Source organism: Chlorocebus sabaeus, chromosome 9 (assembly GCF_047675955.1).
Source record: "Chlorocebus sabaeus isolate Y175 chromosome 9, mChlSab1.0.hap1, whole genome shotgun sequence".
Taxonomy (NCBI): domain Eukaryota; kingdom Metazoa; phylum Chordata; class Mammalia; order Primates; family Cercopithecidae; genus Chlorocebus; species Chlorocebus sabaeus.
Window position 1 is genome coordinate 96,132,370 of NC_132912.1, and position 15,662 is coordinate 96,148,031.

General features: G+C 46.6%; 1 protein-coding gene across 2 annotated transcripts in view; it reads right to left on the reverse strand.

The window, feature by feature from the left end:
* The window catches only part of MYOF (myoferlin), a 171,805-nt gene that overhangs the window by 99,844 nt on the left and 56,299 nt on the right, over positions 1 to 15,662 (reverse strand). For both annotated transcript variants that reach the window (XM_038009266.2, XM_007963586.3), the window contains exons 6-7: positions 1,461 to 1,627; positions 675 to 803 (exon numbers count right to left, since the gene is read on the reverse strand). In XM_038009266.2, coding sequence (XP_037865194.2) covers positions 675 to 803; positions 1,461 to 1,627 — 296 coding nt within the window. The remainder of the gene's footprint in view (positions 1 to 674; positions 804 to 1,460; positions 1,628 to 15,662) is intronic.

Here is a 15,662-nt window from a genome sequence, read left to right on the forward strand (position 1 = left end):
CCGTCTCAGCCTCTTGAGTGTTGGGATTACAGGTGTGTACCCCCATACCTGCTTAGCCTTGGATCTCCACATCATTTAGCGTTTAGATATCTAAAAGCTAGATATCTTTTAGATTGTCCCAAGTGAACAATTTTATTTAAATAAATGCTGGCTGGGCGCAGTGGCTCACGCCTGTAATCCCAGCACTTTGGCGGTGGGTGGATAACTTGAGGTCAGGAGTTCGAGACCAGACTGACTAACATAGTGAAACCTCGTCTCTACTGAAAATATAAAATTAGCCGGGTGTGGTGGTGCATGCCTGTAATCCCAGTTACTTGGGAGGCTAAGGCAGAAGGATCACTTGAACCCCGGAGGTAGAGGTTGCAGTGAGCCGAGATCACCCCACTGCACTCCAGCCTGGGCAACAAGAGCAAAACTCTGTCTCAAAAAAAAAGAAAAAGAAAAAAAAAAAGCTATATTTGTTACTTACCCATTTCCCTAGAGGTGGGCTTATCACGAAGCTTAAACTCCAGGGCTTTGTCCAAGACCCTGCCATGTGTTCACATGGTTACACCTAATTTTGTTCCTGTGATCTCTGGTTGGAACTCAGTGGTGTCTTCACCCGTGAAGCTGCTCCCATGTTTCCCTCCCCTGTGGGACTCGCGAGCAGAAACATGCCCTCTCAACCCCTTTACCTCATCAAAAAATGGGTTGTTTCCTCTCTTGATTCTTGTTCGGTGTGTCTGGCCACAGACGTGAACTTTGACCACAGGCCTTATGTTGTTGCCACTTAACTGTCGGCCCTCAATCACCCGGACGCGGATCTGCAGCACAGAAGCGGGGTGGTCACCCATCCTTTCCCAGCACGTGGGATCCTTAGGCTCCTCACGTGTTGCTTCATTTCCTTCGCCTATTACGATTGCTAACACCAGGCCAGGGCAGCGGTGTGGTACACCAGGTGCTACCAATTGGGCGGGGCCACGTGGGCTCATTCCCAAGATGGGAACTGGGGTTGGGTTATAGAGACCACGAGCAGCTGTGGGGATGAAATCGTTCAAAGCCGGCCTGGGAAAGGGCAGGGCAGGTGGAGGTCACTGCTCAGACTCCAGCCGGGCACCTGGTCTTGCCGAGCCTAGTGATGAACCAATTCCACAGCTGCCTCCCAAGTCTAAGACAGGGCCCAGAGCTACAAAAAAGACAGTGTTTGTGCTTCTCTTCTTTGATTAGCTCTTTCCTTCTGCCAAAGGGAAGGAGAATTATAGTTTTATTTCTCTGGAGACTGTCATCTGGCTGGACTAAACCCACTTGTGCCTGCAGAAGAAAGATGGAGAGCTTTGCTTACTGGGTTTATGCACTGACATCTCCCTTTACTGGTTGAGCCATTGTCCATTGGAATAGGTCCACTGAAACATCACTGCAATTGCCAGCAGATGGGCAATGTGAAGATTAAACAAAGATGCAGAGCACCAGGCCGTTCCTACCTGGAAGTCCTGTGGCTTATTGGACAGCATCCGCCGGCTGTTCTTTGCTTTGGTGAGCCTCCGAGCAAGCTGAACTTCCGACACCGTCCCAACTGGCCCTTTAGGCCCAGGGCCCCTGACTGCATTGTCCAGCCTGTCTTCATCACCTTCATCTTCTTCCCCATCTCCTAAAATATCAGAAAGAAACCCAGTGAGGGATAGCCCTTATCCTGTAAATGTCCGAAGGCTCAAGTTTCCAGGACACAGTTTTGTCTGCCATCATGTTTTAAGTGCTCCTAAAGTGGCAGGTGAAGGAGATCCTCTTGGTGACATTGACTTGGGACTTCTTGTGACTTGGAAAAATTCTTTAGGAAAATGTGTTCACAGTGCATCGGGGCTCTTGCTCAGGCTGCCTTCAAAAGAGACCAAAAGAATGGCAGAGATCACAGGGACAATGAGAGGAGATGGCACCATCGCACCCAGCCAGGGATCACTGAGTTCTCATCAGTGTTAGGATGGAGAAAGGAAGAAATGCCATGGAACACTGAAGTCTTGCAAGGACAAGCTTCAACTCCATCCCTCCCACCGCAGATCTTTTCTCTAGAGATCTGCTAGTGAACTATTTTCACTGTTTCCTGCTTGAACCTCCTAATTCACAACTGCTCTTTCCACCCTTAGGGCAGAAAAGAAACTCGCCTCATTTTCTTGCCAAGTACCAAAGTGATCACCGTGCTCTCCCTTCCTCCTCCTGGCTTGTCACTTTCACACACACGTGTCCTCTCTTTTCTCCCCCTACCTTTCCTCTGCACTCAGGAAAAGGTTTACCTTGCTCAGCAGGGTGAAAATCTCAACCCTCTGACATGCATTAGATCCTACTACCTCCTGAATATTTTCAGGCTCCCCAGATGTCTCCTCTCTCTTGTGTACCTCCAGGGGTTCCGTCTCTATTGCAGCCTTTCCTATGCCTTCAAGTAGACACAGATCTTTCTCTCCTTACGAAACCAAAAACCAAAAATCAACTCTGCCCACTACCCTCCCCTTTCTTTTATTCACGAGCTCTTTGAAATTCACTGACAAACTTTAACTTTTCTTTTCTTAATACACAAAGAGTTAAAACTTCTGGTTATCTGCACAATATAATCTAAGAGAGCCTAGAAGACAAGCCACCCTGTCTAGAACCCTGCTTTTGGATGCTGAAACTCCTTACGATGCAAGATCATGAAACAGATTTAATTTCCACAGACAGTCACCTGTCAGTCATTCACATCCTGGTATGAATGAGTTTCATCAGATTACTATGTAGCATGGCTCTTGAAATCTTGGGTTCTGAAGCCGTGCAGCCTGGGCTCAAATCCATTCCCCACCTTCCACTTTCCAGCTATGTGAGTCTGAGTAAGTTTCTTAATTTCTCTAAGCTTCAGTTTCTTCATTTGTTAAAAGGGTAAAATAATGGTATTTACCACAGGGTTACTGTAAAGGTATAATTATCTATAGCTGAAGTCTTTAGCATAGTATCTGGCATATAGCAGCACCCAATAAATTAACTTTTTATTTTTCAGTTTTGCTGTGCAATCAGTTTCGGTCGGTGTCTTCATCTGTTTGGGCTGCTATAACAAAATACCACAAACTGGGTGGCTTTTAGACAACAGAAATTCATTTCTCACAGTTCTGCAGGTGGGGAAGTCCAAGATCAAGGCACTGGCGGATTTGGTGTCTGGTGAGGGCCCACTTCCTGGTATGCAGTTGGAGCCTTCTCTGCCTCCCACAGTGAAAGAAGAAAAGGAGCTCCCTTGGGCCCATTTTTATCAGGGCACTAATCCCATGCACGAGGGCTCTGCCCCCATGACCTAATCACCTCCCTAAAGGCCCCACTGCCTAATACCATCACCTTCAGGGTTAGGATTTCAATGTATGAATTGCGGAGGGACACAAACATTCAGACCATTGCAATTGGAAGGGGCTTCTTCTGGAGCACAGGACATTTCCTGGAACCAGCTATGTGGGGCATGGGGATGGGGTGCTAGAGTGGGCAGCACAGCAGGCAGGGGGCCCATAGTGAGGAAGAGGCCGCCACAAGGGAAGAGGGGGCCTCCATATGCACTGCTTTGCAATTTAGCCCAGGGTGGGCCCTGCTCCTCACCATCCATTCATTCATGCTTTGCCCATCCTAGCCTGGCTTCTGTTCTTCAAAGGTCAATCACAGTCTCTCCTTGCCAAGCTCAGTGCCCTTTTCTGTATCTCCATATTGGATCTTCCACAGCCTTGAACACCAGTGCTCATATACATATTTTTAGATCATGGCAGCTCTCCTCCCCTGATCTACTTTTTTGGGTTCTTCTGTGGGCCCCTGTTTTTGTCTCCTACTCATTGAGTGTGACTTCCTACTCTGTCCTCCGATCCTTTGACTCAACACTCTCTAGATCCTCACTTCACACTTCCTTCAAGTAGCCATGGACCCACAGAACGTTGTCCTAGAAGGGACCTTAGAGATCCTTCATCCAACCTACCCTTCACCCCATTTTACGGACAGAAAACCTGAGGTCCAGAAAGCTGAGGCAACTTGCCTGTGGTTAAGTGATTAGAAGCTGAGCTAAAACCAGGACCAAGTTTTCACCCCGTCTCACTGGTTTAAAACTGGATTTAAAAGCAGGCTGCAGGTGAAGGACATGTTGTCCTGCTAGTACCTCAACAACTTTTTCAGGCTACTGAGAAAACCTCATGGAAGCCAAAGATAAGGAATCTTTGTCCTCTGCAAGATGATCTGGGCCTCCTCTTGCCTATTCTTGAAGAGACGTCAAAAAAAGGGCTTACCTGGTTTTTCTCTTAGGGCACCTGGATGCAAGCTCTTGGAATCTTCTTTGTCCTATTCTCTACCAGGTAAGTTCCTCTCCTCCTTCAGTTTCAGATGAAACACACTGTCTTCCAACACACCCTCCCTACCTTTTCGAGATGGAGTTAGTCCCACTCTGTCCTACCCACACATTGTTCTTTCTAGTCCTTGCCACACAGTCTTGCACCTGCTTGTCAACCCATAGGCTTCCCCTGCTCCCAGGCATTTCAGAAGCAGGGAGCTTGCCTTTGCTTCTTTGTATCTGTTGGGAACAGGCCTTCAAATCTGGCCATAAACTGGCCCCAAAACTGACCATAAACAAAATCTCTGCAGCACTGTGAAGAGAAGAAAGATGAAAGAGCTTTTTGTGATGTTCACGGTGGCCATGATGCCCACGCTGAAGGTTGTGGGTTTACCGGAATGAGGGCAAGGAACACCTGGCCCACCCAGGGCAGAAAACCACTTAAGGTGTTCCTAAGCCACAAACAACAGCATGAGCGATCTGTGCCTTAAGGACATGTTCCTGCTGCAGATAACTAGCCAGAGCCCATCCCTTTGTTTCCCATAAGGAATACTTTTAGTTAATCTATAGAAACAATGCTTATCACTGGCTTGCTGTCAATAAATATGTGGGTAAATCTCTGTTCCTGGCTCTCAGTTCCGAAGGCTGTCAGCCCCGATTTCCCACTCCACACTCTATATTTCTGTGTGTGTGTCTCTAATTCCTCTAGTGCCACTGGGTTAGTATCTGCCCCATGCCTTACAGAACACCTTACATAAAGTATATAGAAAGGGCTTGATAAATGTGGAATGAGTAAATAAATGGGAAGGGGAACAGGATCCCAGGCACAAATGTGCCTTCACATTTGAAAAACTACTGAACAGCTCTCAGAAAAGAATACCCAGACGGCTGAAGGGGTGCTCCTCCCAACCTTGGCACCAGCCTCAGGGAAGCACTGGGGGCCAGGCGCCTTCCCTCTGCAAACCTGTCCCGGACCAAAAAATGGCTGGGGCTGATAGCTGTTGGTTTCCTCCAAACAACGAAGACGAACTTCCTTCCGTCATCCTGGGCCTAAGTGGGACTTCTTCCTTGCCTTATATTATACCATTTTGGGCCAGTGATTGTTTATGGCAGTAAGCAGGAGAAAAAGTCGGGGTCAATCATACCCCTTTGCAATGCTGGACTCTGGACAAGTACTCATTACATTCTCAATGGATGCTCTAGAATCAGCCTGCAGATAACGAACAGCCAATTTCTTCTGGGAACGTCTTCCGCTATTCAGACTTTAGGCTAAAGGGATGAGTCAGAGGAAACCAGCCTAAGCCATGGTGACAGCCAGCTTCTGTGCCTTGCAGCAGAAGAATATTCGAGCAGGAAACCTCCCCTTTATGTGGCAGGAAGCTGCAGGAGATTAAACAATGGTATGGGCTCCACAAAGAATGCTATGGGTTCCACAAAGAATGAGGGGGCCCCTACGGCACTGTTAAACACACCCTCATGTGCAAGCTGTGTCATGAGCAAAATGCTAGCAGTTGTGCTGGCAGGCCCTGTTCATGAGACCCAGGCATGAGTGTGATCCACAGCCAAGTGGATCTACAAAGAGCAACTCTTTCCCCAACACAGAGGGCCACACCAAGTCAGCAATCTCCCACTGAACAGGAAGCTGCTGGTTGTATTAGCTTCTGAAGGCTGTCGTAAGGAAGTCCCACAAACTGAGTGACTTAAAACAATAGAAATTTATTATCTGGCTAGGCGCATGGGGCTCATACCTCTAATCCCAGTACTTTGGGAGGCCGAAGCAGGAGGATCGCTTGAGCCCAGGAGTATGAGATCAGCCTGGGCAACATAGGGAGACCCCCCATCTCTACAAAAAAAGTTTTTTTAAACTAGCCAGGTGTGGTGGTGCATGCCTGTAGTCCGAGCTATTCAGGAGGCTAAGGTGGGAGGACTATCTGACCCCAGGAGGTCAAGGCTGCAGTGAACCATGATCATGCCCTTGCACTCTGTCCGGGGTGACAGAGCAAGGAAAGAAAAAGAAAGAAAAGAAAGAAACATATTCCCTGACAGTTCCAAACCTTACAAGTATAAAATCAAGATGTTGGCAGAGACGTTCTCCCTCTGAAGCCTCGAGGGAAAAATCCTTCCTGTCTCTTCCTAGCCAGTGGCTCCCAGCAATCCTAAGCACGCCTTGCCTGTGGCTGCATTACTCCAGTCTCTGCCTCTGTGGTCACATGGCCTTTCTCCCTGTGCGTCCTCCCCTCTTCTCATAAGAACAAGTTGGCCAGGTTCAGCAGCTCACACCTGTAATCCCAGCACTTTGGGAGACTGAGGCGGGCAGATCACCTGAGGCCAGGAGTTCAAGACCAGACTGGTCAACATGGCAAAGCCCCATTTCTACTAAAAATACAAAAAAAATTAGCCAGGCGTGGTGGTGCACACCTGTGGTCCCAGCTACTTGGGAGGCTGAGTCAAGAGAATTGCTTGAACCTGGAAGGCGGAGTTTGCAGTGAGCTGAGATCATGCCATTGTACTCCAGCCTGGGCATCAGAGAGAGACTCTGTCTCAAAAAACAAAACAAACAAGGAACAACAGTCACTGAATTTAGTGTGACTTTATCTTAACTAATTACATCTGCAAAGACCCTGTTTCCAAATAAGGTCATATTCGGAGGTTCCATATAGACATGCGTTTTAGAGGGCCACTATTCAATCCACTAGAGAGGCTATCTTTTTTTTAATTTATTTAATTTATTTTATTTTATTTTTTTTTTTTTGAGGTGGAGTCTCACTGTGTCATCCAGGCTGGAGTGTAGTGGTGCGATTTCAGCTCACTGCAACCTCTGCTTCCTGGGTTCAAGCAATTCTCCTGCCTCAGCTTCCTGAGTAGCTGGGATTACAGGCACCCACCACCACACCCAGCTAATTTTTGTATTTTTAGTAGAGACGGGGTTTCACGATGTTGGCCAGGCTGGCCTCGAACTCCTGACCTCAAGTGATCCGCCCACCTCGGCCTCCCAAAGTGCTGGGATTACAAGTGTGAGCCACCACGCCTGGGCAAGAGGCCATCTTTTGTATCTTTCCAGTTTCCTTCCTCTCTTACTCCAGCCCACGGGCAGCCCCAATCTAATGAACACACTGCCTTCCCTGCTCCCCACTTCCTCCATGTCTTTGCTTTTCCCCTAGCCCAGGTTAGATCCCGCCACCTAACACTGCAACCACCCCACTGCATGCTCCTTGATCCCTTTCCGCCTCTCACTTCACTGTGCTTGCCTGGTTTATTCAACCCTCCACTGACGTCACCTCTGCACCCAGCCAGCTGAACTTGGCTGGGAAGCACAGACATCTTACTGGACTGGTCTCACTTTAATTTCCTGATCACAAACTGTAAGTGTCCTCACATGGCTGCCTGGACATCTTACCACATTTCCAAGACATCTATCCCAAAGCTTTCCTGGATCCTGGTCTGAGATGACCACTAATTAACCAGCACAGTCAAATCACTTTACCTTTCTGAACTGCCACCTATTTTGCATCTTGAAAGCTTCCAATATCCTTTCTTTCTCATTGTCCACTAATGACCTGGCTTCTTATTTCATTGAGAAAATAGGCAATTAGAAGAGAATTTCCACATCTTTCCTACTCCAAATCAATCATCTACCTTTATCTGTTGCCTTCTCTCCTGCTACAATTAGTCACTGAACTATCTGTGCTCCCTGACTTGAAGCCAACTCTTCCACATTTGCACAGATCCTATCTCCTGTTGCTACTTAAGTTCTGCCTCTGCGATTTCTGCCTCTTTATACGTTCATCATTTCCCCCCTTTCTACTGGATCATTCCCATCAAAATATAAACATGCTGAAATATCACCGAGCATTTTAAAAAACAAAACTTTCATTGACTCCACAGTGCCTCCTACAGTTACTGCTCCATTTTTCCTGCCCCTCTTGGGAGCAAACTCCCCAGAAGAATAATTTTTACTCACATTCTTCACCCTGCCTCTGATTCTCATGCTTCTTCCAGCCAGCCCTCTGCCCCACTAGTCCACCAAAACTCCTCTTGTCAAGGTCACTAAAGACCTTCATGTTGCAAAATCCAGCGGTTCAGCCTCAGGTCTCTTCTTACTCAAACTCTCTGCAGCATTTGTTCATTTAATCCCTGAAATACTTTCTGCTCTTGGATTCAGCCTATTTGAACTAAAGCGTAGCTGCTCATCCTGGCATTCGCAAATAGAAGTAATCACCAAAGAAACTTCTCTTGGCCGGGCATGGTGGCTCATGCCTGTAATCCCCACTTTGGGAGGCCAAGGTGGGTGGATCACCTGAGGTCAAGAGTTTGAGACCAGCCTGGCCAACAGGGCAAAACCCCTCCTCTACTAAAAAAAAAAAAAAAATACAAAAATTAGCCAGGCATGCACCTGTAATCCCAGCTACTCGGGAGGCTGAGACAGGAGAATCACTTGAGCCCAGAGGCAGAGGTTGCAGTGAACCGAGATCGTGCCACTGCACTCCAGCCTTGGCAATAGAGCAAGACTCCGTCTGAAAAACAACAACAACAACAACAACAACAAAACTTCTCTCATCCCGTCTTCTTATAATACATGAACCCTGGCTTTGATCAGGCCTTTTTTTTTTTTGAGACAGAGTCTCACTCTTTCACCCAGGCTGGAGTGCAGTGGCACGACCTCAGCTCACTGCATCCTTCACCTCCTGGGTTCAAGGGATTCTCCAGTCTCGACCTCCCAAGTAGCTGGGACTACAGGAGCACACCACCACGCCTGGCTAATTTTCGTATTTTTAATAGAGACAGGGTTTTGCCATATTGGCCAGGCTGGTCTTGAACTCCTGACCTCAAGTTATCCACCCACCTCAGTCTCTCAAAATGCTGGGATTACAGATGTGAGCCACTGCGCCCAGCCATGACCAGGCTGTTCTAATAGAATCACAGAACTTGGAGCTGGAGGAGACCCTACATATTATTAAATCCAACCTCCTGATATTGTAAGAAAGGAACTTGAGGCTCAGAGAGGTTAAGTGACATGCCTACTGTCACACAGCTTGATAGTGGAGCCAATGCTCAAATCTAGATCTGTTGATTCAAAATGGTTCAAGGTTCCTCACTGTCCCTCTCTGGCTATGACAAGCTCTTCACAACTCCCTTGTAGGAATGCCATCCTGCCTCTCCAACAATTATAATGTCACTTGGTCAAATCCTACCAAGCTTCTGACTGCATCTAACACTGACCTGTCTCCTTTCTGAATATCAGTAACCGCGTGTGTGATCCACTCTTCCTTACTTGTGATGTTTCCATTAACATTTAGAAATGGCTCTCCATCATAGCTCCAGCAATGTAATCATTCCTGAGATGTATTGTGTCCTCTTTCCAGAAGCTCAGAAGCAATATTCCTGCCAACTGCCCTTGTGTGCAGTCACTTACGATAATGACACTTGCCTACGTGGCTTCTGTCCACCCACTCAGTGCTGAAGAGTTGGCAGCCCTAGAGGACCTGGTGATACAGTCAAGTTTGCCGTTGGCATCCCCAACTGTGCCTTTCCCCAGTGCATATCAATGTCCCTTCTTCCTCCAGGCTCCCATACTCTTCTCTAGTACCACTTCTCTCTACCAAGCAGAAGAGAGTGGGCTGTCAGTCACTCAGATCTCAGATGTCACCAGATCTGCAGGTCATTGTCCCCCCACTTCCATCACCCCGCTTTGTCTGCACCTTGCCAGGGAGGGAGATCCTTGTTAGAGCTCCCCAGTGAAGGCAACTCCTAGGAATGGCTGAGGAAGAGGAACACTTGCTGGTCACCCTGGCTGGACTGGGATCTCCTGGCTGGAACACAAACCCCACTTCAGCCCCTGGCAGCCCCCTTTATCCAAACATTCTCCCTCTCCACTCATTTCCTCCCGGGCTCAAACGATCGTCCCACCTCAGCCCCCAGAGTGGCTAGAATTACAGACGTGCATCACCACACCCAGCTAACTATTTTTATTTTTTGTAGAGTTGGAGTCTCCCTATGTTGCCCAGGGTGGTCTCAAGTGATCCCAGACTCAAGCGATCCTCCTGCCTCAGCCTCCCAAAGTGCTGGTATTTCTGGCATGAGCTACGGTACCTGGCCTCTGCCTTTGATCCTAATTCTGCTTTTCAAGATGAAGTCTTGTTAAATGGTGGTACTGGTTAAGCCAGAATTTTATCACTTTGAGCCAAAGGTCATTGCCCAAGCACAACAAAGGGCTAATATCATATTATCTTCAGTGTAAGCTAAAAAGGACAGTGCAGAACAGAAAAGAGTAAGTTTTGAAGCAGGAAAACAGGTAATATTTTGGAGATAACACATTTTCTTAGCTGGAATGTAGAATAATTTTTTTCTGAATTTCTAAAATGTTAGAAGTTTTATAAATAAATGTTTGTGTCCTACTGAAAGCAATTCATTACCGCACCCCAATTCCTGGGTAAATAACACTAAATGTGCCCTAAGAATTTTCTAGCATATTCTAATACATAGACCAGAGCAAAGGTACCACGGAGGAATGTAAGAGGCAGGGATGCAAACGCAGTCCTGGGGGCAGTTGATGAATCAGCCTGTGAGCCAGCCTAGATAACAAAGCCCAGAGAGCTGTCTGCCTCTGGGCAACATCACGTTCACCAGGCGAAATGTACAACTGAAGCGTTTCTCAAGTGAAATCTGCCTGCATCAGGCTCTCCATACGGACTGGGGACTCCCCTCCACATGAGCTGTATTAATCTGGAGATGGGCACCAGATGACTGCACGTTTAGAGATCTCCCTTGATGAGTTCCCTGTGTCTAAATATTGAGAATCACTTGCTTATGATGAGCACTTTGATTTTCCTAAACATCCTAGAAAAAAATTGGACTAATATAATCAGTTTACTAGACAAAGCCACTTGATTAGAAACCCAATCCTGGAAACACGGCCTGCAACAATCTTCCGGCACAAGGATCATTTTCCAGTTCAACTCGGACCAAGTCAGTCCCTTGTCATGGAGCACCTTTCATGGAGCCCCATGGTCTTCCCATCAAGGACAAATGTCTCAGCCTCCTACAGTCCTCAGGAACACGCTTCCCTTTCAACACACTTCTGAATGAGCTAGGAGCTATGGCATATTCACTAGTGTTCCCCAAAATGCCCTTCCTTTTTTTCTTTCTCCCCACTTTTTTTTTTTTTTGAGATGGAGTATTGTTCTCTCACCCAGGCTGGAGTGCAGTGGCACAATCTCGGCTCACTGCAACCTCTGCCTCCTCAATTCAAGCAATTCTCCTGTCTCAGCCTCCAGATTAGCTGGGATTACAAGCGCATGCCACCATGCCCAGCTAATTTTTCTATTTTCAGTAGAGACAGAGTTTCACCGTATTGGTCAGGCTGGTCTCAAACTCCTGACCTCAAGAGATCTGCCCGCCTTGGCCTCCCAAAGTAGGGATTATAGGCATGAGCCACCACGCCTGGCTGAGGGAAGTTTCTTTGGTGATCACTTCTATTTGCGAATGCCAGGATGAGCAGCTACGTGTTGGTTCAAATAGGCTGAATCCAAGAGCAGAAAGCGTTTCAAGGATTAAATGAACAAATGCTGCAGAGAGTTTGAGTAAGAAGAGACCTGAAGCTGGACCATTGGATTTTGCAACATGAAGGTCTTTAGTGACCTTGACAAGAGCAGTTTTGGTGAACTAGCGGGGGCAGCGCGCCCGGCCCCAAAATGCCCTTCTTAAAAAAAATTTTTAAACCATATTCAATGCCCACCTATCATTCACTCACTCATTCATTCACTCAACCAACCAAGCATTTATTAACAATTATGACTTCTCAAGGGCTGTGCAAGGCACCACAAATACAGAGCTGAAAAAGTACTTTCTGAAAGCAATTGTTTCCTGTATAACGATTTGGTCAATCCTCTCAGGAGGAATATATGACATTCAGCTCTGGGCTACAGTTATTCATGTTTATCTCTTACCTTCCTACTGAACTGCAAGCTCCTTGGTGGCAAAACAATGGCTTTCTCACCTCTGCATGTCCCACAGTCAGGTGTCATTAATGTTTTCTGAACTAGATCAAATTTAATTTTAAGGCTAGGCTTGGTGGTTCATGCCTGTAATCCCAGCACTTTGGGAGACTGAGGCTGGCAGATGGCCTGAGGTCAGGAGTTCAAGACCAGCTTGGCTAACATGGTGAAACCTCATCTCTACTAAAAATAAAAAAATTAGCCAGGTGTGGTGGCGGGTGCCTGTAATCTTAGCTACTCAGGAGACTGAGGCAGGAGAATCCCTTGAACCCAGGAGGTGGAGGTTTCAGTGAGCCAAGATCACGCCACTGCACTCCAGCCTGGGCAACAGAACAGAAACTCTACCAAAAAATAATAATAATAATTAATTTTAAGCAAATGACTTTCGGATTCATGGAATGAAAGACATTTGAAGCGGTGAAGTCTGGCTATGAATGAGTTTTTGCATGTCTATGTTTGGACAGAGCGCAAATTTAGCAGATGGTGCTTCAAAAATAGACATGAGATTTCAAAAATAGTTTCTTCCAGCTATGGGAACGTAGGCTCTAGTTAAGCAGACTGACAGCTGGCGAATTAAGTTGCCATGGTAACAGGTTTTCAGGTCAAGCCTGGAGACTGGGTCAGCCCTCTCCTCTGTCACGGGAACAGTCTTCCAGGGGGGTCAATGAAAAGAACATCTTTGACAACACACACTTTCAGTCAAGCCACCAGTGCCCCAGGGTCTCTACCTTGTGTCATCTTCATATAAAAGCTCTAATAAAGCATTCCTTAAAAAAGAGCCCCTCAGGTGTTCACTTTCTGTGATATGTGATCATAACTAGCTTCTTCAAATTGCAGGGGCAAATTTTCCTAAGAATATTCACTTTTGTGTTCCAGCATAAATATTTCTAATATCTCCTCTGCAGGAGCCACTATGTGGATAAGAACCTTTAAAATCAGTAGCCGAAGTTGCTGGCAGTGGTTATCTCAGGAAGATGGGACCAAGAGATTTTCACTTTCTGTGTCATGTATCTCTGTAATGTTTACATTTTATTAAGCAGAGTTTTTCTTTTTTTTTCTTTTTTTTTTTTTTTTGCTCAAGGAAAGAAAAACAAACTTAAATTGTAAGAATCTGAAAATATATAAATTAGAAGAAGCAGACATTACTTTTATATAGAACGGTAAAGTTTTAGAGTTTAAGAGTCAACTGAAGGGAGGCCGGGTGCAGTGGCTCATGACTGTCATCCCAGCACTTTGGAAGGTCAAGGCAGGTGGATCACTTGTGGTCAGGAGTTCAAGACCAGCTTGGCCAACATGGCAAAACCCTGTCTCTACTAAAAATAAAAAAATTAGCCAGGCATGGTGGCACATGCCTGTAATACCAGCTACTCGGGAGGCTGAGCACAAGAATTGCTTGAACCTGGGAGGTGGAGGTTGCAATGAGCCAAGATTACACCACTGCACTCCAGCCTGGGTGACAGACTGAGATTCCATTTCAAAAAAAAAAACAAAAAATAAAAAACAAAGCAAGTTAATTGAAGGGAAAAAAAAAGCAAATTCTGGGCCAGATGTACTGCTTATGTCATTAAGGTGTGCAATGCCAAGAGGTATGGATGTCTTGCTGTTCTCTGTCTCGTATTTGTTTGTCTTATATTCCCCCAAGATTGTAAGTTGTTTTTTCCTCCTGGTGTCTTTCCCAGCAGGGGGTTCCAGTGCTCAAAGACACCTTTCCTCAGTTGAACTGAATTACCATGTGATACAGTTTGGATATTTGTCCCCTCCAAATCTCAGGTTGAAATCTGATCCTCAGTGTTGGAGGTGGGGCCTACTGGAAGATGTTTGGGTCATGGGGGTGGATCCCTCATGAATGGCTTGGTGGCTTCTCTGCAGTAATGAATGAGTTCACCTGAGAGCTGGTTGTTTAAAAGAGAGTGGCACCCTCGCCTTCTCTCTCATTTTCCTCCTCTCTGATCATGCGATGCTGGCTCGTCTTCCCCTTCCTCCATGAGTGGAAGCTTCCTGAAGCGCTCACCAGAAGCACAGGCTGGCACCATGCTTCTTGTACAGTCTGAAGAACCATGAGCCAAATAAACTTCTTTTCTTTATATCTTACCCAGCCTCAGGTATTCCTTTATAGCAATGCAAACAGACTAAGACACTGTGTTAGGGAAAACAAATGTTTTCCCTTGAAGCATCTAGATAGTTGAGGCTATTAGAAGTTTTTGTTTTGTTTGGTTTGGTTTGTTTTAATGCTGAAGGAAAGTTTCTCTTAGCCAGATTAGGAAGCCGGCACACAGGATGCCACCCTTGACCCAGCCCTGGCAAATATTCATTTTATAGAACAAAGACAGCACTTCCAGATCAAAGAGCCCAGTTTATTTTCTGTAATAAAGAAATTTCATACCACTTCTCGGCCTTTTGGCTAAGATCAAGTGTAGAAATTTCACTTTGTCATCTTGCACTTAAAAATAAAATTGCCCTGCAGACACAGCTCATTTGCAGACCAACCCTTGGTGACCTTCTTTGTTTGAAATCCAAATACAAAGAACCCAAGTTTTGGTTTATTTCCTGTCTTGATTTCAGACTTCTGATTTCCAGAACTGCGAGAGAATGTTTCTGTTGCTTAAGCCACCCAGTTTGCAATAGTTTAGGACAGCAGCCCTAAAACTAACAGGGTCTAGCTTAGGAGAAACAACAGAATGAAGAAAGATGCCCTGATCTTTCCAATTCAGAGGCTACTCCAGATAGCCTGTCAATGAGGGCTGCCTCGTGCAGGCCAGAAAGCGCTTGGTGCCCTTCCCACACAGATACAAATGCTGGTGACAACAGTCATCGGCAGGGGAGGTCCGAGGGAAATGGGTGGGACTACTCGGTTCTGCACCCTATGGTGTTATTGGTGCTGGCCTGTGTCCTCTGTGTTTCGTGAGTTTTTTTTGTTTTGTTTTGTTTTGTTTTTTGTCATCACTGCTGTGGAAGCAAAGGGAGCCAGGGATATTCTTGAGTCACTGCAGGGCATCTGCAGTGCTGAGTGTCCAAAGCCAAGTAGTATGCTCAGGGTGCTGCTAGGAAGAGGGTGACGGGCAGAGCATACTGCTGATGTGCTGGGGCCATCTCAGTCTTGTCACCAAGAGGAAGCCAGCTAACCCTCACTGGAAACTCACAACTACTTAGTCAAAAAATGGGCCAAAACATTCATAATGGGTGCATAAGCAGGGCCAGGGGCTGAGATCAGGCTGAGCAAGATGAGAAGTGTGGGGGGAGTGGGCAGGGCAGGCAGGGATGGTGCTGCTATGGGTGTAGAGTGAACCCTTGGGTGGCCGGAGAGCCGAGTTCCGAACCAAGAGAAGCAAGGAGAAGATGGGCCCCGAGGAGCCACCACACCTGGCTAATTTTTTTTG